The sequence below is a fragment of the Pelecanus crispus genome, chromosome 6 (assembly GCF_030463565.1).
Source record: "Pelecanus crispus isolate bPelCri1 chromosome 6, bPelCri1.pri, whole genome shotgun sequence".
NCBI classification, from domain to species: Eukaryota; Metazoa; Chordata; class Aves; order Pelecaniformes; family Pelecanidae; genus Pelecanus; species Pelecanus crispus.
Window position 1 is genome coordinate 2,441,237 of NC_134648.1, and position 20,706 is coordinate 2,461,942.

At 66.1% G+C, this 20,706-nt stretch overlaps 3 protein-coding genes across 4 annotated transcripts; 2 read left to right on the forward strand and 1 right to left on the reverse strand.

Annotated features, from left to right (window-relative positions):
* The first annotated feature begins 1,141 nt into the window (after window positions 1-1,141).
* On the forward strand, window positions 1,142-3,273 carry CBLIF (cobalamin binding intrinsic factor). The gene is made up of 9 exons (XM_075713164.1): window positions 1,142-1,211; window positions 1,347-1,526; window positions 1,684-1,827; window positions 1,925-2,068; window positions 2,171-2,346; window positions 2,432-2,666; window positions 2,786-2,927; window positions 3,012-3,130; window positions 3,212-3,273. Exons 1-9 carry the CDS (start codon window positions 1,142-1,144, stop codon window positions 3,271-3,273), a joined length of 1,272 nt encoding a protein of 423 aa, XP_075569279.1.
* A 407-nt stretch (window positions 3,274-3,680) lies between these two features.
* MRPL16 (mitochondrial ribosomal protein L16) lies at window positions 3,681-5,666 on the forward strand. Its single transcript, XM_075713012.1, is given in 5 exon segments — window positions 3,681-3,716; window positions 3,719-3,773; window positions 4,092-4,157; window positions 4,293-4,441; window positions 5,174-5,666. Coding segments are annotated over 5 exon segments (792 nt in total). The 3' UTR covers window positions 5,660-5,666.
* Window positions 5,667-6,615: 949 nt separating this feature from the next.
* Window positions 6,616-18,951, reverse strand: STX3 (syntaxin 3). 2 transcript variants are annotated; one of them, XM_075712043.1, is made up of 10 exons: window positions 18,922-18,951; window positions 16,607-16,687; window positions 16,428-16,527; window positions 16,252-16,326; window positions 16,054-16,121; window positions 14,183-14,291; window positions 13,742-13,815; window positions 13,505-13,639; window positions 10,627-10,737; window positions 6,616-6,693 (listed from the first exon to the last, which is right to left on the reverse strand). In XM_075712043.1, exons 1-10 carry the CDS (start codon window positions 18,949-18,951, stop codon window positions 6,616-6,618), a joined length of 861 nt encoding a protein of 286 aa, XP_075568158.1. The 2 variants fall into 2 exon arrangements, with proteins under 2 accessions (XP_075568158.1, XP_075568159.1); XM_075712044.1 differs by lacking the exon at window positions 10,627-10,737 and adding an exon at window positions 10,839-10,949.
* Between the last annotated feature and the right edge of the window lie 1,755 nt (window positions 18,952-20,706).

The following is a 20,706-nucleotide window of genomic DNA, read 5'->3' on the forward strand; positions in this document are numbered from 1 at the left end:
AACCTTAATGATTCCCAGTTTTTACTTTCATTAAAAAATAATGCAGGCAGCAAGCCAGGAAACACGAAATTATTCCTCTGCCCTTAATTGGTTTAGTGGTGGACTTGGCAGTGTTAGGTTACTGGTTGGACTGGATGATCTTAAAGGTCTTTTCCAACCTCAACTATTCCATGATTCTAAATGTCCTGCCATTGACGATTGCCCAAAGCTCCCACCCAGGCAGGTTCCTCGGCAGGGTTCTTGTGCCCCGAGCGAGTCACCAGCACCTCCCAGTTTGGTATCGTCACCAAACTGGCTAAGGGTGTGTTCAGCTGCAGTGAGTGCTCTCCAGCCAGCTGCAGCCCCATTCCCCGCACCTCTGTGAGCCCATTCTTCACCCTGTACCTGCTCATCTCACAGCTGGACGCCTTGTCCAGAAGGATGCTGTGAGGGACAGGATCAAAAGCCTTAGTAAAATCCAGAAAAACAACATCCACCCCACCTTCCTGTCATCTACGAGGCGGGTGAGTTTATCGTAGCAGGATGTCAAATCAGTTTAGACGGGATTTCCCCTTCGTTAACCTGTGCTGACCATGCCTGCTGATGGCATTGTCCTTTAAATACTTTTTCATAGCTCTCAAGATGACTTCCTCCATCATTTTTCCGGGTACTGAGGTTAGACTAACAGGGCTGTAGTTTCCTGGAAAGTACAAGGCCTTTTTGTAAATTAGGATACGGCTGGCGAGCTTCCAGCCAGCGGGGACCTCCCCAGGCACCCAGGACCTTGGGTAGATGATTGGGGGGGGGGGGGTCCAGAGGGGTGGTCCTGCTGTGACACCCACCAGCTCCTTCAGCACCCCAGGATGAATTCCGCCCAGCCCCACAGGCTCACAAGCATTCAACCGGTACAACTGGTTTCAGTGCGATTTTGGTGACCTCAAATGGAAAATCACTGGCCCCGCAGTCGTGACCCTCCTACTGTTTGACACCCTTGGGCACACAGATAAGCTGGCAGTGCTTGGCAGTGCCGGGGTGGCTGTGGAAGGGCAGATGACCGGAGAAGGGCATCAGAACAGCTAAAAGCGGAGAGAACACCCGGAAAGACGAGTGCCTACAGGACTCTGCCGGCCTGAGTGGATCTGCTTGCCCTGAGGACGAGAGGATGCTCGGCGTGGCTTTTGGCATCGGGCTCCTGCTGGCCCTGGCAGGCGGCACAGCCACACAGGGCTGCGGTGAGTGTCAGCCCTCCCACGGAGGCACCGGAGAGGGACCAGTGGCCCTGCGAGGGGCTGCGTGGAGGGGACGTGGGGTCCCCAGTGACCTCCCGCCGTGAGTGCCAGCGGGGTGCCTGGCCCCTCTCCTTCCAGTTGCCCCAGCCAAACTGGTCGCTCAGATGCTGCAGCGCCTGGAGGACTCTGTCCCTGTGAGTGAGCAGCCAAATCCCAGTGTCCTGCTGGCCATGAACTTGGCCGGGGCCACCAACAGTGCTGCCCACAAGATACTGCTCCAGCAGATACAGGAGGATGCCGTGAACAGAGCCCAGAAGGGTAGGGAGGGGCGGGGGGTGCACCCCTGCCGTGGCACCAAGTCCCAGCAGAGCCGGTACTGCAGATTTGGCACTGCCGGCTCTCTGCACCCTGGCTGGGGACCGGGGTGCCAGGTCCCGGCCACCCGCACGCCCCATGTGCTCTCTTGTCCCCGCAGACATGACCTCAGGAGAGGTGGCTCTGTACGTGCTCGCCCTCCTCTCCTCCTGCCAGGACCCCAGGCACGTCCAGGCCCTGGGCCAGACCGTCAACCTGCTCCGCATCCTGCAGGAAAAAACAGCTGAGGAGATGGAAAACCTGGGTACGCTGGGATGGGAGGGAGGAGCCGGGGTGCCGGGGGAGATGTCTCCCTCCCTGCACCCCGGCCCCCCGGCAGGTCACCACACTTTGCTTTGCAGAGAATAATGGCGTCCCAAAGACCACCCTGTACAGCGTGAGCCTGGACGCCCTGGCCCTGTGTCTGGAGCAGGTAGACGGCTACCAAAAAGCATCCACGGTCCTGGCCAAGGAGCTGCTGAGCCCTGAGAGCCACCTTTCTGTGGGTAAGGGACCCCTCCGGCCCCACCGTGTCCCCTCCACTTGCAAAGCCCCACTCCCGGCCGCTCTGCCCCGGCGGGCTCGGCAGTGACGCCGTGATCTCGCAGACACCCGTGCCGTGGCGGTGCTGGCACTGGCGTGCATGCACAACCGGACAAACAACCACGACATGAAGCACCTGCTCCAGGATGCGTTGCGGAAGGTGACCAACGACTTCCTTGACGAGCAGGAGATGAAGAATGGCATGATCGGGAACATCTACAGCATGGGGCTGGCCCTGCAGGTATGGCAGGGGCTGCGGTGCTGTGGCCGCCCGGTTCTGCTCCCGCTCCGGGGGCTGCTAACGCCACCTCCCGCCTCCTCCGCAGGCACTGGAGGCCACGAGCAAGTTTTACGCCCCGCGGAAATGGGACTGCGCCCAGGCCTTCTCCAAGGTGCATGGCCATGACTACCGCCAGCCCATGGCCATCGCCCAGGTCCTGCCTGCCCTTGTGGGCAGATCCTACCTGGAAGCAGCTCACGTGGACTGCGTCAGCGCCAGCATGTCCCCAAGCCTACAAATGTCCCCGTCCTCAACGTCGGAAACAAGCGGGGCTTCCAAAGGTATGGCTGCTCCTGCCCGGAGCACCCCCCAGATCCCCACGATGCTCCCAGAGCCTTCCTGCCCTGTGCCCCGTGGCACCGTGGCGGGCGCCCACCCTGCCCCTCTCCCCTCCTGGCAGCCCTCATCACAGTGCAGTACTCCATCACCAACAAGCTGCAGGGAAGGCACTTCAGCTACACCACCTCGGTGCAGGTCCCGGATGGCTCCACGCTGCTCAAGGTGATGCAGGTGGCAGAGGAGGACAAACCCAAGATCTTTAGGTGAGAACCAGAGGGGCCGGATGGGGTAAGGGGGGGCCGTGGCATCCCCCCACCCAGCCCTGAGCCCACCCGCCTCCCCGGCAGCTTCCAGACAAAGCCGACGTCCTGGGGCCCCATGGTGACATCCATCCACGGGCTGGAAGCCAACTCGGAAGACAGGACCTACTGGCAGTTCCTCAGCGATAACAACGCCATCGAGGAAGGTGGGCAGCCCAGAGTGGGGGACGCAGGCGACCATGCTGGGGGTCCCGTTCCCCGGTCTCATGCCTGTCCCTTTGCCGCAGGGGTTGGCTACTACCAGCCGAGGAACGGGAGCCACGTCGAGGCCGTCTTCAGCACCTACTGAAGCCACCGAGGGACTCCTGGCCCCGCCGGGCCCGCGGTGGAGACAATAAAGAGCCATTTGCAGCACAGCCCCGTGTGTGTGTGTGTGTCTGAGGCAGGGGGCACACAGGGCCCGGACCCCCGCTGGGGACAAGGCCTCATTGGGGCAGGCCCTGGGGGGGGACAGGGGAGCCTCGATGACACACCGAGGCGAGGGGGAATCCTCCCCGGTGGGGATGCTCCATGCCCGGCATGGCGTGGAGGGTCGGGGACGACGTCGTGGAGGGACACGGATGGGGGAGATTCCGCCGGGCTGCGCCCCCTCCCACGCGGAACCAATGTTCCCTCCCCGAGTTTCCCGGGTGCGCCGGCGGGACGAACCTCTCTACCGGAAGTGTTCCTCACCGGGCGGCTTCGGGGAAGGACAACATGGCGGCGCCCTACAGGCACTTCCGGCCGGGCGGCGGGGCGGCCCGGCGATGTGGAGATGGTGGCTCCCGCGGTCGCTCACGGCTGGAGGAGGTCAGGGGAGCCCGGGCAGCGCTTCGCGGGGTCGCCGACTGCCTGGGGAGGCCGTGGGGGAAGCGTGTGCGGGCACCAGGGTCCCGGTGGGGGACGAGGCGGGGACGGGACGGGACGGGGCTTTGGTATCCGGACGCCCGGGCCCGATCCTGCATCAACCGGGCGGCGTTGGGGTCTGGGATTCCCGGCTCAGCTGTGGTGGCCGTGGGGGGATGTTGGGATCCGGGGTTGGGGGTCCGCTCGGGGGAAGCGGCGCCACCCCCGCGCCCCGCTCCCGGTGCATCGGGCCCCGCTCTAAGCACCCGCTCTGTCCCTCAGGTCCCGGCGGCGTCGCCGTCCCCCGGGCGGGCCTCAAGAAGTACGTGCTGCCCCCGGACTACAGCGGTAAGAGGGACACGCGAGGGGAGAACCCCCCCACCACGGGGTTGGCGGGGGCACCCCCCAATCTGCTGCCGCCTGTGTCGCCCTGCACTGGGGTGTCCCGGGGCCGGTGATCTTCACCCCCATGTCCCCCGGCAGGTATCACCTTCCCGGAGAAGACGAAGCTGAAGTTCATGGATAAGGTCCCAGCAGTGCCCAAGGTCAGGCGGGAGCCCCGGCAGCTGCGTGATATCCGTGGCCCGTCCCGGGAGGCCACCGACTTCACCCAGGGGCAGTACGGGATCCTGGTGAGCAGGACGGGGCCCTGCTCCCCGCAGCTGGAGCCAAGCGGGTGGCAACGGGGGAGCCTGGAGGGGCTGGGGGCTGCGTTTGGGGAGCCTGGGCAGGGGGTGGGGAGGGTGCAGGAGCTGGGGAGGGTGCAGGAGCTGGGTGCGCCCAGGCTGGCGTCCCATGTCTGATGCTGAGCCCTCCTGTGGGTGCTGAAAACTCCAAACAAACCAGCAACTGGAGGGAACCGGTCCCAAACTGGCTCCGAAAAGCCAGATTGAGTGAGCTGCCTCTGTTGGGGACGGCCTCAGTTTTTAGTGGGCATGGTGGTGTTGGGTTGATGGTTGGACTGACGATCTTAGAGATCCTTTCCAACCTTAGTGATTCCTAGTTTTACTTTCATTCAAAAATAATGCAGCCAGCAAGCCAGGAAACATGAAATTATTCCTCTGCCCTTAATTGGTTTAGTGGTGGACGTGGTAGCATTAGGTTAATGGTTGGACTGGATGATCTTAAAGGTCTTTTCCAACCTAAATGATACTAGGATTCCCCAGCGAGGGGGTAAGGAACGTAATACCGAGCTTAAATCGGAAAGGCAGCTTTGAGATGTCCTCAGTGAGGCTGCTCCCCCACCAAAAGCACGTGCAAAGGTTAGGGGGCACGGCTGCTAGTGCAGGGCAGGACAGGGGAACCTCTGTCCCCCTCACCCCTCCAGCGCTCAGACCCTGAGGTGCCCCATCCTTCCCCCCCAGGCTTTGGGGGGCGGCTACCTCCACTGGGGCCACTTCGAGATGATCCGCCTGACCATCGGCCGCAACATGAACCCCAAAACCATGTTCGCCATCTGGCGCGTGCCAGCCCCTTACAAGCCGGTGACGCGAAAAAGCCTGGGCCACCGCATGGGGGGTGGCAAGGGCCCCATCGACCGCTACGTGACGGCGGTGAAGAGTGGCCGTCTGGTGGTGGAAGTAGGCGGGCGCTGCGAGTTTGGGGAGGTGAAGCCCTTCCTCACGCAGGTAGCCAGGAAACTGCCCTTCCCCGCCATCCCCGTCAGCCGCGACAGCCTCCAGCAGATGCGGCAGGAGGAGGAGGAGAAGCAGCTCAACAACCAAAACCCCTGGACCTTCGAGCGTGTCGTCACCGCCAACATGCTGGGGATGCGCAAGTACCTCAGCCCCTACGACCTGCACTTCAAGGGACGCTACTGGGGCAAATTTTTCCTGAAGCACAGGGTGTAACGAGCAGCTGGGGAAGGGGCTGCTTTAATTAAACCTTCCCACAAGAATCTGTGTCAGCTTCTGTGGTTTTTGGAGGCGCAAGTATGGGGCCAGGAGCATCCGGGTGATGCATGCATCGGGGCTTGTCTCCCACTGCTGAGACACCCACCCCGAAACAACGCAGCACCCCGGGGCAGAGCGTGGGTGATCTCTTTATTCAGGAGGAGGGCTCCGGTGCGGGTGGCTGCGCATCCGGAGAGCCGGCGAGACAGAGAAGTCGCCGCAGACGAGCTCCGAGCGAGGGGAGAGCCTCCTCCTTCCACCCCGAGCAAGGCAGAGCCCTCTACGTCGCCCGCACGCTGCCCCGGGGCGGAACGCAGCTCCTCCGGCCGCTCTGTGCCGCCGAGGAGGGGGCTGCTTTTCGCAGGAACCGCTGACCGTTGGCCAAATGGAGGATGGGGTTGAGGGGGGGGGCTTGGGGCGTTCGCCCGGCGGTGGGAGGGAAGCGGGGAGTGGGGCAGGTGGTCTCCATTCCTCCGGGGACGCGTGGGCTGCAGCGAAAGGATGTCCTCAGGGCTGCGGGGATGAGGGCTTGGCAGGCAGGTCCCGGGGCCGGCGGTCGGGGTCTCTCTGATGGCTGGAGCCGCAGGCGGATGCGGGCGGGATCATCCGGGCAGTGGGGCAGGACGGGGAAAGGCCACCTGCAGCGGGGAGGAAGGTGAGGCGCCGCTGAGGAAGGGGACGCGGCTCCCACCGCTGTGGCTGTCCCCGTCCCTCCCCGACATGGCTGCCTGGGGACACCCGGTCTCCGCCAGCGCCTTATGGAGGTGTTGGCAAGTCAACGGGGGGTGAATCCCACCCAGCTGAACCCCACCGAGGCCCAAACCCGCTCCCCGGGCGTGGGGCGGTAGCAGGGACCCCGACTGCCACCCTCCCGCCGCGCACCCCAGTCACCTGGAGGGCAGCAGGTGGGGGGCTCAGGCGAAAATGCTCCAAATGCTGGAAGCCAAGATGATGGCAAGGATGATGCAGCAGACCATGATCATGATCTTCTTCTGCGTGGGGAGAGAGGGGCCGTGAGGCAGGGCTGTGGGTGGCATGGGGCTGGGGAGGAGGGGACAAGGGGCAGGGAGGGGGGTTGGGGAGGCGGCGGGGAGGGTGAGAGCTGGGCCTGTGTAGAATCATGGAATCGTTGAGGTTGGAAAAGACCTTTAAGATCATCCAGTCCAACCAGTAACCTAACACTGCCAAGTCCACCACTAAACCAATTAAAGGGAGAGGAATAATTTCATGTTTCCTGGCTTGCTGGCTGCATTATTTTTGAATGAAAGTAAAACTAGGAATCACTAAGGTTGGAAAGGATCTCGAAGATCATCAGGCCAACCATCAACCCAACACCCCCATGCCCACTAAACCATGGCCCAAAGTGCCACGTCTGCCCGTTTTTTGAACCCCTCCAGGGATGGGGACTCCACCACCTCTCTGGGCAGCCTCTTCCAATGCGTCACCACTCTTTCCGTGAAGAAATTTTTCCTAATATCCAATCTAAACCTCCCCTGATGCAGCTTGAGGCCATTTCCTCTCATCCTGTCGCTGGTTACTTGGGATAAGAGACCAACCCCCACCTCCCTGCCCCCTCCTGTCAGGAGCTGCAGAGCGATCAGGTCTCCCCTCAGCCTCCTCTTCTCCAGGCTGAACACCCCCAGCTCCCTCAGCCGCTCCCCACCAGCCCTGTGCTCCACACCCTTCCCCAGCTCCGTTGCCCTTCTCTGGACACGCTCCAGCCCCTCAATGTCCTTCTTGTACCGAGGGGCCCAAAACTGGGCACAGTATTCCAGGTGCGGCCTCACCAGTGCCGAGTATGGGGCACGGTTGCTGCGCTGCTCCTGTAGCACTGGGATGTGGCTGCACTGGTGTCCCTGTGGGACAGGTGGCCAAGCACCAGTGCACAGCGGGGACATGTCCTCATCGCTGTGACTTACCCAGAACCACGGAGGACGATGATCTGGGCCGGCCTGGCAGAGCCCATGGGGCTTGGGGGTGTCCCCAGACCCGTGTTTCCCCATCACATCTCCACCCCGAGGGGCTGCTTCGCTACAGCACCCAAAAATGGGGGCTGCTCCCAGACCCCGAGTCCTCAGCCAAAGCCGCCAGCCCGGCCACGATGCCACGGCCACTGTGACCTGAGCCGGAGCCGTGCTCAGCCTGGGGGTTGCCCCCCCCTGCTTTGGGTGTCTGGGGTGCCAGCACCCCGCTTGTCCCCCATGCATCGCATCGTGCACGGAGAGGCGAGGCGCAGGGAGGGCAGGGATCTTTATTGTAACAAGAATGGAATAACCGCGCCCACCGCGTCCTCCCGCCCCAGCTCCCCGCAGCACCGGGGCTATCGGCGTCGGGGTTCGTGCCAGCCGCAGACATCAAGGCCAAGAGGGGACAGGGTCCCCGGTGGCTCCGTCCGCTGTGGCACAGGGGACAGCAAAGCGCGGCCAGAGCAGCCGCTGGTGCCACCAAACCCCCTGTCCTGACCGTATCCCTGTCCCTCGTCCTCCTGGGTGAGGGTCTGGCCCTCGCCTGCCCCGAGCAAACACCTCGCCTCCTCTCGCTGGGGCCGCGGCGCTGGCTGCCACATCCCCACGGTGTCACGGTGTCGGCGTGGCCCCCGGCGCCCTCGCTCCCCCCTCCCTGGCAAGAGATGGGCGACCAGGAGAAGTTGATTTATCAGCAAAGGGAAAAATAAATAGTTGAGTCCTGTCTCCTTCCCGCAGGGGACAACATGAGGACAAGAGGGGCAGACCCCAGGGACCGGCAGGACAGCGGGGGCTGCAGGGGACAGTCCGGCGGGGGAAAGCGCTCCGGCGATGGGATCCCTCCATGGAGGAAAGCCGAGCTGGGAGCCAGGCAGGAGCCGGCACACGGGGGCTGAGGGCAGCAGGTCCGGGAGAAGCGGGAAGAGGAGAGGGGCCAGACTGTGGTGTCGGGGAGGGTCCCGCAGGGAGACGTCGCCACTGGGATGGTCGGGAGCGTCTGGAGGAGGGAAAGGGGGAGACATCAGCCCCCAGCCGGAGGGGCCGGCGGGGAAGGGGACGAGGGGCTGCAGCAGGGCCCTGCGGGTCTGGAGGGAGCAGGGATGGCAGAGACCGATGTGGGGAACATGCAGCCAAGCACAGAGCTGAAATCCAGACCCTTGAGCACCACGGAGCTCCGAGTGCTGCAGACGGCCGAGCAGCTTGGGACCCCCAAGCACTGCAGAGCCCTGAGCATCACAGAACCCGAGCACCGCAGAGCCCTTGAGCACTGCAGACCCTCAAGCACCGCAGAGCCCTGAGCATCGCAGAGCCCCGAGCACCGCAGACCCTCAAGCACTACAGACCCTCAAGCACTGCAGACCCTCGAGCACCACAGATCCTCAAGCACCGCAGAGCCCCGAGCACCAAAGACCCTCGAGCACCACAGAACCCCACGCATCACAGACCCTTGAGCACCGCAGACCCCCAAGCACCGCAGACCCTCGAGCACCGCAGAGCTCCAAGCATCACAGACCCCCGAGCACCACAGACCCTCGAGCACCGCAGAGCCCCAAGCACTGCAGACCCTCAAGCACCATGGAGCCCTGCACACCGCAGACCCTCGAGCACCGCAGAGCCCCAAGCACCGCAGAGCCCTGAGCATGGCAGAGCCCCGAGCACCACAGACCCTCAAGCACCGCAGACCCTCGAGCACCGCAGATCCTCAAGCACCGCAGAGCCCTGAGCATTGCAGAGCCCCGAGCACCACAGACCCTCAAGCACCACAGAGCCCTGAGCATCACAAAGCCCTGAGCATCACAGACTCTCAAGCACCGCAGAGCCCCGAGCACCAAAGACCCTCGAGCACTGCAGAACCCCAAGCATCACAGACCCTCGAGCACTGCAGACCCCCAAGCACCACAGACTCTCGAGCACCGCAGAGCTCCGAGCATCGCAGACCCCCGAGCACCACAGACCCTCGAGCACCGCAGAGCTCTGAGCATCTCAGACTCCCAAGCACCGCAGAGCCGAGAGCACCATGGAGCCCTGCACACCGCAGAGCGGAGGCTGCCGGCTGGCGAGCACCCAGACCCAGCACCCCCAGCCCCAAAAGCAGCAGCAGCAGAAACCAAAGCACCGAAGAGCTGGACCCCGGCCCGGGGACACAGAGCCCCACGGGCAGGCGGAGCAGCCCGGGCAGGGTACGATGGCGGGGCCAGCCCAGCCGTGCCTGCCCGCCGTCCCTGAGCCCACCGGGGTCCCGTGGCCCCGCGGTGATGCTCCCCTGCCCCCGGGGACACTTACAGACCACAGCCCCCATCTTGGAGTCTATTTCTTGTTTAGCCCCACGGAAAGACCGATGATGAGGGCAATTATCCCCAGCAAGAGCACCACTACCACCGCCAAAATCAGCATCTTCTGGAGGGGGCGAAAGGGGAGATGGGGGCCGGTTACGCCTGCCCTGTTCGGGGTTGGGAGGATGGAGAGCAGAGGTGGGCACAGAGGAGCCCAGAAGAGCCAGAGATGCTGCAGACCCGGGGGACAGGGCAGGAGGAGCTGAGCCCTCACCAGCTCATCACACCTGGGGGTAGGACGGGGCTCAGGGCTGGGGCTGGCGGCGGGGGGGACAGGGGGACAGAGAGGGACAGAGCCACCAACGCCATGGAGGTCACAAGGGAGGAGCAGGGACCGGTGCAGGGGGGCTGGGGGTCACGGGAGGTAGGTAGGAGCCATTGGGGTCATCTGGGGGGGCACTGGGGACACGAAGGGTAGCTGGGGGACACGAGGTGTGGCTGGGGGACACGAAATGGTTAGGGTCACCAGGGGGGTCTCGGGGCCACTGGAGGATATGGGGAGATACTGGGGGCACTGGGAGACGTGAAGGCACACTGAGGGACAGCGGGAGACGCTGGGGGTGGCTTTGGGGTGCTGGGGGCTATGGAGGGGACACAGGGGGACACTGGGGCCGTCGGTCCGTCTCACCCTCCTGGCCTCACTTTGGTACTTCACGGCCTTTTTGGTGTCAGCCACGGCCCGCTCCACGAAGCCGACGGACTGGTCCATGTTGTTCTCTATGCGGTCGATCATGGCTCCCTACGGGGCGCGGGGGCGGCGGGGCGGAGGCAGAGAGAGACAGAGAAGGGGGGGACACACGCAGACGCTGAGAGCACCCACGGGTGCTGGCACCCACCCACCTTGCGCGCCTGGCCCTGGTAGTGGAGAGCCTTCTTGGTCTGCTGGTTCGCGTGCTCCACGTGCTCGGCCGTGTGCATCACGTACTGCTCCACGTTATCCAGCAGCCCACCCTGCGGGGACGGGAGAGGGGACATGCTCAGCAGGGATCCCACGGCACGGCCCCATGGCACGTGGCACGGTCCCACGGCACGACCCCACAGCGCAGGTACTCACCCTGCCCCGGTGCACACGGTGGCTCCTCGCATTGCATGGGGGGGACAGAGAGGGGCTGAGAGAGCGGCCGGGACCACCGCGGTGTGGGGTGCACCCCTGCTTCCCGCCCCACCCACATCCCCCACGGGCGCGGGTGCTGGGTGGCCCCACGGGGACCTGTGCAGGTGCCCACGTGGCTCCGTGCCACCTTGTGTCCCCACGGAGCCCTGGGCAGCCCTGCGTGCCAGTCCCTGCGCGGCTGCAGGCACAGGACCCACTCATCCTCATGCACGGGTCCCCACTCGTCCCATGCAACGCATGCACGGGTCCCTGCTTGTCCCCTGCAGCCCCATGCACAGGTCCACACTTGTCCCCTGCAGCCCAGGCACAGGTCCCTTCTCGTCCCCATGCAGCCCATGCACAGGTCCCTGCTCATCACCTGCAGACCCATGCCCAGGTCCCTGCTCATCCCCTGCAGCCCATGCACAGGTCCCTGTTCGTCCCCTGCAGCCCATGCACAGGTCCCTGCTCGTCCCTGTGCAGCCCATGCACAGGTCCCTGTTCGTCCCCTGCAGCCCATGCACAGGTCCCTGCTTGTCCCCGTGCAGCCCATGGATGGTTCCCTGCTCATCCCCTGCAGCCCATGCACGGGTCCCTGCTCATCCCCTGCAGCCCATGCACAGGTCCCTGCTCATCCCATGCAGCCCATGCCCAGGTCCCTGCTCATCTCCTGCAGCTCATGCACAGGTCCCCGCTCATCCCCGTGCAGCCCACACACAGGTCTGTGCTCATCCTGTGCAGCCTACACACAGGTCCCTGCTCGTCCCCTGCAGCCCATGCACAGGTCTCTGCTCATCCCCACGCAGCCCACACACAGGTCCCTGCTCATCCCCATGCAGCCCAGGCACAGGTCCCCGCTTGTCCCATGCAGCCCCATGCACAGGTCCCTTCTCGTCCCCATGCAGTCTGTGCACAGGTCCCCGCTCCTCCTGTGCAGCCCATGCACAGGTCCCTGCTCGTCCCATGCAGACCCATGTACAGGTCCCTTCTCGTCCCCATGCAGTCCGTGCACAGGTCCCCGCTCCTCCTGTGCAGCCCATGCACAGGTCCCTGCTCGTCCCCTGCAGCCCATGCACAGGTCCCTGCTCGTCCCCTGCAACCCATGCACAGGTCCCCACTCGTCCCCATGCAGCCCATGCACAGGTCCCTGCTCGTCCCCTGCAGACCCATGTACAGGTCCCTTCTCGTCCCCATGCAGCCCATGCACAGGTCCCTTCTCGTCCCCGTGCAGCCCATGCACAGGTCCCCACTCGTCCCCATGCAGCCCCATGCACGGGTCCCTGCTCGTCCCCTGCAGCCCATGCACAGGTCCGCACTTGTCCCCTGCAGCCCATGCACAGGTCCCTGCTTGTCCCCGTGCAGCCCATGGATGGTTCCCTGCTCATCCCCTGCAGCCCATGCACGGGTCCCTGCTCATCCCCTGCAGCCCATGCACAGGTCCCTGCTCATCCCATGCAGCCCATGCACAGGTCCCTGCTCATCCCCTGCAGCTCATGCACAGGTCCCCGCTCATCCCCGTGCAGCCCACACACAGGTCTGTGCTCATCCTGTGCAGCCTACACACAGGTCCCTGCTCGTCCCCTGCAGCCCATGCACAGGTCTCTGCTCATCCCCACGCAGCCCACACGCAGGTCCCTGCTCGTCCCCATGCAGCCCAGGCACAGGTCCCCGCTTGTCCCATGCAGCCCCATGCACAGGTCCCTGCTCGTCCCCATGCAGTCCGTGCACAGGTCCCCGCTCCTCCTGTGCAGCCCATGCACAGGTCCCTGCTCGTCCCATGCAGACCCATGTACAGGTCCCTTCTCGTCCCCATGCAGCCCATGCACAGGTCCCTGCTCATCCCCTGCAACCCATGCACAGGTCCCCACTCGTCCCCTGCAGCCCCATGCACAGGTCCCTGCTCGTCCCCTGCAGCCCATGCACAGGTCCCTGCTCGTCCCCTGCAACCCATGCACAGGTCCCCACTCGTCCCCATGCAGCCCATGCACAGGTCCCTGCTCGTCCCCTGCAGACCCATGTACAGGTCCCTTCTCGTCCCCATGCAGCCCATGCACAGGTCCCTTCTCGTCCCCGTGCAGCCCATGCACAGGTCCCCACTCGTCCCCATGCAGCCCCATGCACGGGTCCCTGCTCGTCCCCTGCAGCCCATGCACAGGTCCGCACTTGTCCCCTGCAGCCCATGCACAGGTCCCTGCTCGTCCCCGTGCAGCCCATGCACAGGTCCCCGCTCATCCCCGTGCAGCCCATGCACAGATCCCTGCTCGTCCCCATGCAGCCCATGGATGGTTCCCTGCTCGTCCCCTGCAGCCCATGCACAGATCCCTGCTCGTCCCCATGCAGTCCATGCATGGGTCCCTGCTTGTCCCCTGCAGCCCCATGCACGGGTCCCCACTCGTCCCCGCGCAGCCCATACCTGGTTCTCCACCAGCATGGCGATGTCGACGAACATGTCGTGGAGCTCCTTGATGCTGCTCTCCAGCCGCACGATGTCCTTGTGCCGCCCCTCGATCTCGCTCAGTGCCTGCTTCGAGATCTGCGAGTCCATGATCTGCAACGGAGCGGGAAGGGGCCGGGGGCCGTCAGCGGAGCGGGGGGGGTGGTCCTGGCCCCCCGTGTCCCCCCCGGCCCCGCCGGCGCGGTGGGCGCTCACCCCCGAGGTGAAGATGGAGGGGTTCCCGCTCTCCAGCATCTCCTCCAGCTCCTCGTCCGTCGTGTTCTTGCCGGCTGCGGGCGTGCGGGGCGGTGGTGGGAACAGGGCCCGCCCATTCCACCAAAGGGGGCGGAGTCTGCGGGGCCTGGCTCCACCCACTTTGCCAAAGGGGCGGGGTCTGTATCATCTGGTTCCACCCACTTTGCCAAAGGGGCGGGGTCTGTGGGGCCTGGCTCCGCCCACTTTGCCAAAGGGGTGCGGTCTGTGGGGCCTGGTTCCACCCACTTTGCCCCCCCCCCCAAAAAAAGGCAGGGGTCTTTGGGGCCTGGCTCCACCCCTTTCACCAAAGGGGCGTGGTCTGTGGGGGCTGGCTCCACCCCTTTTCACCAAAGGGGCGGGGTCAGCAGGAGGAGACCCCGCCCACTCCGCCCGATCACGCACTGATCTCGAGCTGGCGCTGGATCCGGCCCTTGCTGCGCTCCCGGAAGTCGACCTGCGCCTCGTTGTACTTGGTCATGACGTCAACGAACTTGCGGGACAGGACCGAGTGCTGGGGATGGGGACAAGGACATGGGACATGGGGCTGGGGACATCCCGGGCATGGCACCTCCCCAGCCCCCGGGGGACAGGACCGAGTGCTGGGGACGGGGACAAGGACATGGGACATGGGGCTGGGGACACCCCGGGCATGGCACCTCCCCAGCCCCTGGGGGACAGGACCCAGTGCTGGGGACGGGGACAAGGACATGGGGCTGGGGACACCCCGGGCATGGCACCTCCCCAGCCCCTCAGGGACAGGACCGAGTGCTGGGGATGGGGACAAGGACATGGGGCTGGGGACACCCCGGGCATGGCACCTCCCCAGCCCCCAGGGGACAGGACCGAGTGCTGGGGATGGGGACAAGGACATGGGGCTGGGGACACCCCGGGCATGGCACCTCCCCAGCCCCCAGGGGACAGGACCGAGTGCTGGGGATGGGGACAAGGACATGGGGCTGGGCACACCCCGGGCATGGCACCTCCCCAGCCCCTGGGGGACAGGACCGAGTGCTGGGGATGGGGACAATGACGTGGGGCTGGGGACACCCCGGGCATGGCACCTCCCCAGCCCCCAGGGGACAGGACCAAGTGCTGGGGACGGGGACAAGGACATGGGACATGGGGCTGGGGACACCCGGGGCATGGCACCTCCCCAGCCCCCGGGGGACAGGACCGAGTGCTGGGGACGGGGACATGGGGCTGGGGACACCCCGGGCATGGCACCTCCCCAGCTCCTCGGGGACAGGACCGAGTGCTGGGGATGGGGACAAGGACATGGGGCTGGGGACATCCCGGGCATGGCACCTCCCCAGCCCCCGGGGGACAGGACCGAGTGCTGGGGATGGGGACAATGACGTGGGGCTGGGGACACCCCGGGCATGGCACCTTCCCAGCCCCCAGGGGACAGGACCAAGTGCTGGGGACGGGGACAAGGACATGGGACATGGGGCTGGGGACACCCGGGGCATGGCACCTCCCCAGCCCCCGGGGGACAGGACCGAGTGCTGGGGACGGGGACATGGGGCTGGGGACACCCCGGGCATGGCACCTCCCCAGCTCCTCGGGGACAGGACCCAGTGCTGGGGATGGGGACAAGGACATGGGGCTGGGGACATCCCGGGCATGGCACCTCCCCAGCCCCCGGGGGACAGGACCGAGTGCTGGGGATGGGGACAAGGACATGGGGCTGGGGACACCCTGGGCATGGCATGTCCCAACCCCAGGGGACAGGACCCAGTTCTGCAGACAGGGATGGGGACATGGGACACCCTGGGCATGGCATGTCCCCATGGCCTGTTTTCCCAGGGGACAGGAGCAAGGACAGGGGTGTGAGGCTGGGGACACCCCGGGCATGGCACAGCCCCAGCCCAGGGGACAAGGTGGGGTGCTGGGCATGGGGACGGGGAGTCAGAGCAGTGACACCGCGGGCATGGCGTGTCCCCAGCCCCAGGAGTTAGGGCAGGACGAGGTGCGGGGACTGGGGACAGGACCATGAGACGCAGGGGACCCGGGATATGGCGTGTCCCAGCCCATGGGGGACAGGACAGGATTTTGGGGACGGGACAGAGGGCCATGAAGCCTGGGAGCACCCAGACATTGTGTGTCTGGGACGGGGTGCTGCTGGGGACAGGGGACAGAGATGGGACACCTGGGGACACCCAGGACATGCCACATCTCCAGCCCGTGGGGGACAGGGTGGGACGGGGTGCTCAGGACCTGGGGGTGCTGGGTGGGGACAGCCCCGGCAGCGGGTGCCAGGGAGCGGAGCTCACCTGGGACTTGCGTATCCGGAGGTCAGCGGAGGATCGCGCCTCGTCCTGCTCGATGTTCCTCTCCATGCCTGGCGAGAGCCAGACCCCAACCCGTCACACCCCGTGGCCCCGGTGTCCCCAGCGCACCCTGCCCTTCCCACGGGGACAAGGGGACCCACGGGGCCGGGTGGCACGGCGGCGGGGACGTGGGCCACTCACTCTTTAGCTTGTTGCGGACGCTGTTGGCCATTTTCTTGATCTCCGCCGTCAGCTGCTCCAGGTCGTCTTTGGTCTCTGCGGGATCACGGCACATGGGACGGGGAAGCCACCACGGGAACGTCGCCGGGAAGGGGACCCATGACCCGGGGCGGGAGGGACGCGACCGCCACACTCACTCTGCTCGGGGATGGGGGCCGAGAGGATGATGCTGTAGAGCTTCTTGGCTTCCTCCACGTTCTCCGAAATCTTGTCGATGTTTTGCCGCGTTTCCTCGATCTAGAGAAGCCGGGGAAGATGGCGGGGGTTAGGAGGCAGCCCCGCACCCCCCAAACCCCGCGCCAGCCCCCCGCCTCACCTCCGAGAAGAACTCATCCATGAACGCCGTGTTGTCGACGGCGATCTCCAGCTCCTCGGTGTCATCGTCCACGTCTTGCTTCTGCGGGGCACGGCGGGCCGGGCTCAGGGGTGGCACCCACCTACCTGCACCCCGGGGGGACCCCCCCCCCCCCAACCCCGGGGTGACAGCCACCCCACGGGACCGGCGCTGCGGGATCAGGGGGGACGCGGCGGGAGCAGCCATGGGGACGCGGTGGCCCAGTGGGGGACATCTGCGGCAGCGGGGGGGGGGGGGGTGTGGGGGGCACCGAGCTCGTTTCACATCTGGCCGCACGCGCAGCCGGGGAATTAAGGGATTGCCGGGCTTGGTCAGAGGGAGGGGACGGGGACGGGGACGGGACAGGGTTTTATGGCCCCCGACCTTCGTCCCGTGGCGGGTCTGAGCAGTGCCGGGGCTCAGCGGGGGGCCCAAACGTGGCTGTTGCCCATCACCCTGGCGTCGCGCCTGGCCACCCACCCATGGGCTCCCGGCTCCGTCCCTTCCCTGGGTGCCAGCCCCGGCTCCTCCGCCTCCCCTCGCCCCCGCTCAGCTCCGCCAGCACCCTGGGGGTGCCCGGTGCCCGGCTGCGGCGTCCCCAAAGATGGGGGTAGGCCCTGGTTGGGGACCCCTGCGCCCCCCCTGCCTCCTCCCGCCGGAGTAAAAATAAAATTAATCCCTTCTCTGCCTCCCAAGGGTTTTATCTGATGGCTTCATAATCCCCGCTAAATCCCCGCCAAGCCTCCCTGCCACGGCTTCTGTGCCCCACGCTGGGGCCCGGGTGCGGGGTGGGGGGCTGCTGGGACACCCCCACTGTGCCGAGGGGGAGCCGGCACCGGGGTGGGGAGGCCCCCGGGGAGTGGGGGGCAGCGGGGCCCCACGGCAGCGCGGGCGCAGGATGAGGAAGCGGCGATGGTGGCGGGGAGCCCGGCCAGGCGTGGGGAACCGGATGGGGTGCTGGCCCCCGCGGGCACCCCGAATCCACTCCTGGCCCCCCAAGGGACGGCCACCCCTGCCCCACACACCCCGGGGGGGGCTGGCGTCTCCCCATTGCACCCCACAGCACGGGGGGTACAGCCTTTGCCTGGCAGGGTGATCCCCCCCCAAAATACCCTCCCTGCCCACAAACGACACCGAGGGCTGACCCCCCCGGTCCCCTCTGCCTGACACCCCCACTGCTGTGGGGCTGGCTCTCAGGGTCCCCCATCCCCGGGGTGCCCCCATGCACCGTGGGGTGGGATCTCAGGGACCCCAACCCTGTGAGACCCCCACGCACTGTGGGGTGGGGTCTCGGGGTCCCCCATCCCCATGACACCCCCATGCACCGTGAGGTGGGGGTCTCGGGGTCCTCCATCCCCGTGAGACCCCCATGCACCATGGGGTGGGATCTCAGGGACCCCCATCCCCGTGACACCCCCATGCACCGTGAGGTGGGGGTCTCGGGGTCCCCCATCCCCGTGAGACCCCCATGCACCATGGGGTGGGATCTCAGGGACCCCCATCCCCGTGACACCCCCATGCACCGTGAGGTGGGGGTCTCGGGGTCCCCCATCCCCGTGAGACCCCCATGCACCATGGGGTGGGATCTCAGGGACCCCCATCCCCGTGACACCCCCATGCACCGTGAGGTGGGGGTCTCGGGGTCCCCCATCCCCGTGAGACCCCCATGCACCATGGGGTGGGATCTCAGGGACCCCCATCCCCGTGACACCCCCATGCACCGTGAGGTGGGGGTCTCGGGGTCCCCCATCCCCGTGAGACCCCCATGCACCATGGGGTGGGATCTCAGGGACCCCCATCCCCGTGACACCCCCATGCACCGTGAGGTGGGGGTCTCGAGGTCCCCCATCCCCGTGAGACCCCCATGCACCATGAGGTGGGCTCTCAGGGACCCCCATCCCCATGACACCCCCATGCACCATGGGTGGGGTCTTGGGGTCCCCCATCCCCATGACACCCCCATGCACCGTGGGGTGGGGTCTCGGGGACCCCAACCCTGTGAGACCCCCATGCACTGTGGGGTGGGGTTTCGGGGTCCCCCATCCCCATGACACCCCCATGCACCGTGGGGTGGGGATCTCGGTGACGTCCATCACCGTGATGTCCCCATCCACCACAGACCTGGGTTTCAGGGCCCCCCCGTCCCCACCGTGCCCCCATGCACCATGGGGTGGGGTCTCAGGGACCCCCATCCCCATGACACCCAGCTCCCCGGAGGAGCGGGGGTCCCAGCGAGTCCCGGGGACCCCCACCCCACGAGGTGCCCCCCATCCCCTCCCCACCCGGGGGTCTCTCACCGCCTTGAGCTGCTCCAGCCGGTCCTTCATGGTGCCACCGAGGGCTGGCGGGGGGGCGGGGGGTCCCCGTCCTCGCCCACCGCAGGGATGGGGGATGCCACCCTCGGTCTTCCCCGGCCGGCCTGGCCTCCTACATCCAGACGAGGTGGCCGGTGGCCCTGTCCGCTGTCCCCAAGCCCAGGGCTGTCCCTGCGCTAATCCCCGGTGACAGGCAGAAGGAAGGCGCCGAGGGGGAGGGATGAGGTGGAGCCACCCCACACCTGGGGCACCCCGGGGACACCGGGGACACCGGCCCCGTTCAAGGCGGTGGCGAGGCTTGGGGGTGCCCCCGGCCACCCCAGGAAGTGGTGGCAAGGCGAGGGAGGGTGTGGGGTGGCCATGAGGAAGCTGGTCCCCGCAGGGTTCGTGTGCTGGCGACGTGTCCTCCCTGGCCACGCGTGGCTGCAGCCGGGGAACGGCTGGGGACAGGGGACACGGCTGGGGACACGGCTGGGGACACGGCTGGGGGACATGGTGGGGGATAGGGGACACGGCTGGGGACTTGGCTGGGGACATGGCTGGGGGACATGGTGGGAGATAGGGGACACAGCTGGGGACATGGCTGGGGACACGGCTGGGGGACATGGTGGGGGATAGGGGACACAGCTGGGGACATGGCTGGGGGACATGGCGGGGGGATATGGCTGGGGATAGGGGACACAGCTGGGGGACATGGCGGGGGGATATGGCTGGGGATAGGGGACACAGCTGGGGACAGGGAACACGGCCGGGGATAAGGGACATGGCTGGGGACATGGCTGGGGGACATGGCGGGGGGATATGGCTGGGAACAGGGGACACGGCTGGGGACACAGCTGGGGACATGGCGGGGGATAGGGGACATGGCTGGGGATACAGCTGGGGGATATGGCTGGGGGACATGGCTGGGGATAGGGGACACGGCTGGGGGGACACGGCTGGGGATAAGGGACATGGCTCGGGATAGGGGACACGGCTGGGGATAGGGGACATGGCTGGGGACAGGGGACATGGCTGGGGATAGGGGACACAGCTGGGGGGACAGCTGGGGATAAGGGACATGGCTGGGGCACACAGCTGGGGGGACACGGCTGGGGACATGGCTATGGATAGGGGTCACAGGTGGGGGGGACATGGGTGTGGATGGGGCACAGCTGGGGACAGGGGACATGGCTGGGGACACAGCTGGGGGAGCCATGGCTATGGACAGGGGACACAGCTGGGGGCACAGCTGGGGATAGGGGTCACGGCTGGGGGGACATGGCTGGGAATAGGGGACATGGCTGGGTGACAGCTGGGGGGACATGGCTGGGAATAGGGGACAAGGCTGGGTGACAGCTGGAGGGACATGGCTATGGGTGACAGCTGGGGGCACAGCTGGGAATGGGGGTCACAGCTGGGGGGTACATGGCTATGGACAGGGGACATGGCTGGGGGGGACAGCTGGGGATCGGGGACATGGCAGGGGACACAGCTGGGGGACATGGCTATGGATGGGGTGACAGCTGGGGGACACGGCTGGGATAGGGGACATCCCTGGGGGGCATGACTGGGGGGTAGGGGACATGGCTGGGGGACACGGCTGGGCGTAGGGGACATGGCTGGGGGACATGGCCGTGGATAGGGGACACGGCTGGGGGGGGACACAGTTGGGGATGGGGTGACAATTGGGGGACATGGCCCTGGATGGGGGACACAGTTGGGGATGGGGTGACAATTGGGGGACATGGCCCTGGATGGGGGACACAGCTGTGGAGAGGGGACACG

Excerpts from the sequence above, each read along its gene's own strand:
- CBLIF (XM_075713164.1), top strand. The coding sequence starts at position 1,142 with ATGCTCGGCGTGGCTTTTGGCATCGGGCTCCTGCTGGCCCTGGCAGGC. Across the intron at positions 1,828-1,924 it reads TGAGGAGATGGAAAACCTGG|AGAATAATGGCGTCCCAAAG; the intron begins GTACGCTGGGAT and ends TTTGCTTTGCAG. Across the intron at positions 2,069-2,170 it reads TGAGAGCCACCTTTCTGTGG|ACACCCGTGCCGTGGCGGTG; the intron begins GTAAGGGACCCC and ends GTGATCTCGCAG.
- STX3 (XM_075712043.1), bottom strand. The coding sequence starts at position 18,951 with ATGAAGGACCGGCTGGAGCAGCTCAAGGCG. Across the intron at positions 13,640-13,741 it reads CCTCCATCTTCACCTCGGGG|ATCATGGACTCGCAGATCTC; the intron begins GTGAGCGCCCAC and ends GCTCCGTTGCAG. Across the intron at positions 10,738-13,504 it reads CCATGCTGGTGGAGAACCAG|GGAGCCATGATCGACCGCAT; the intron begins GTATGGGCTGCG and ends CGCGCCCCGTAG.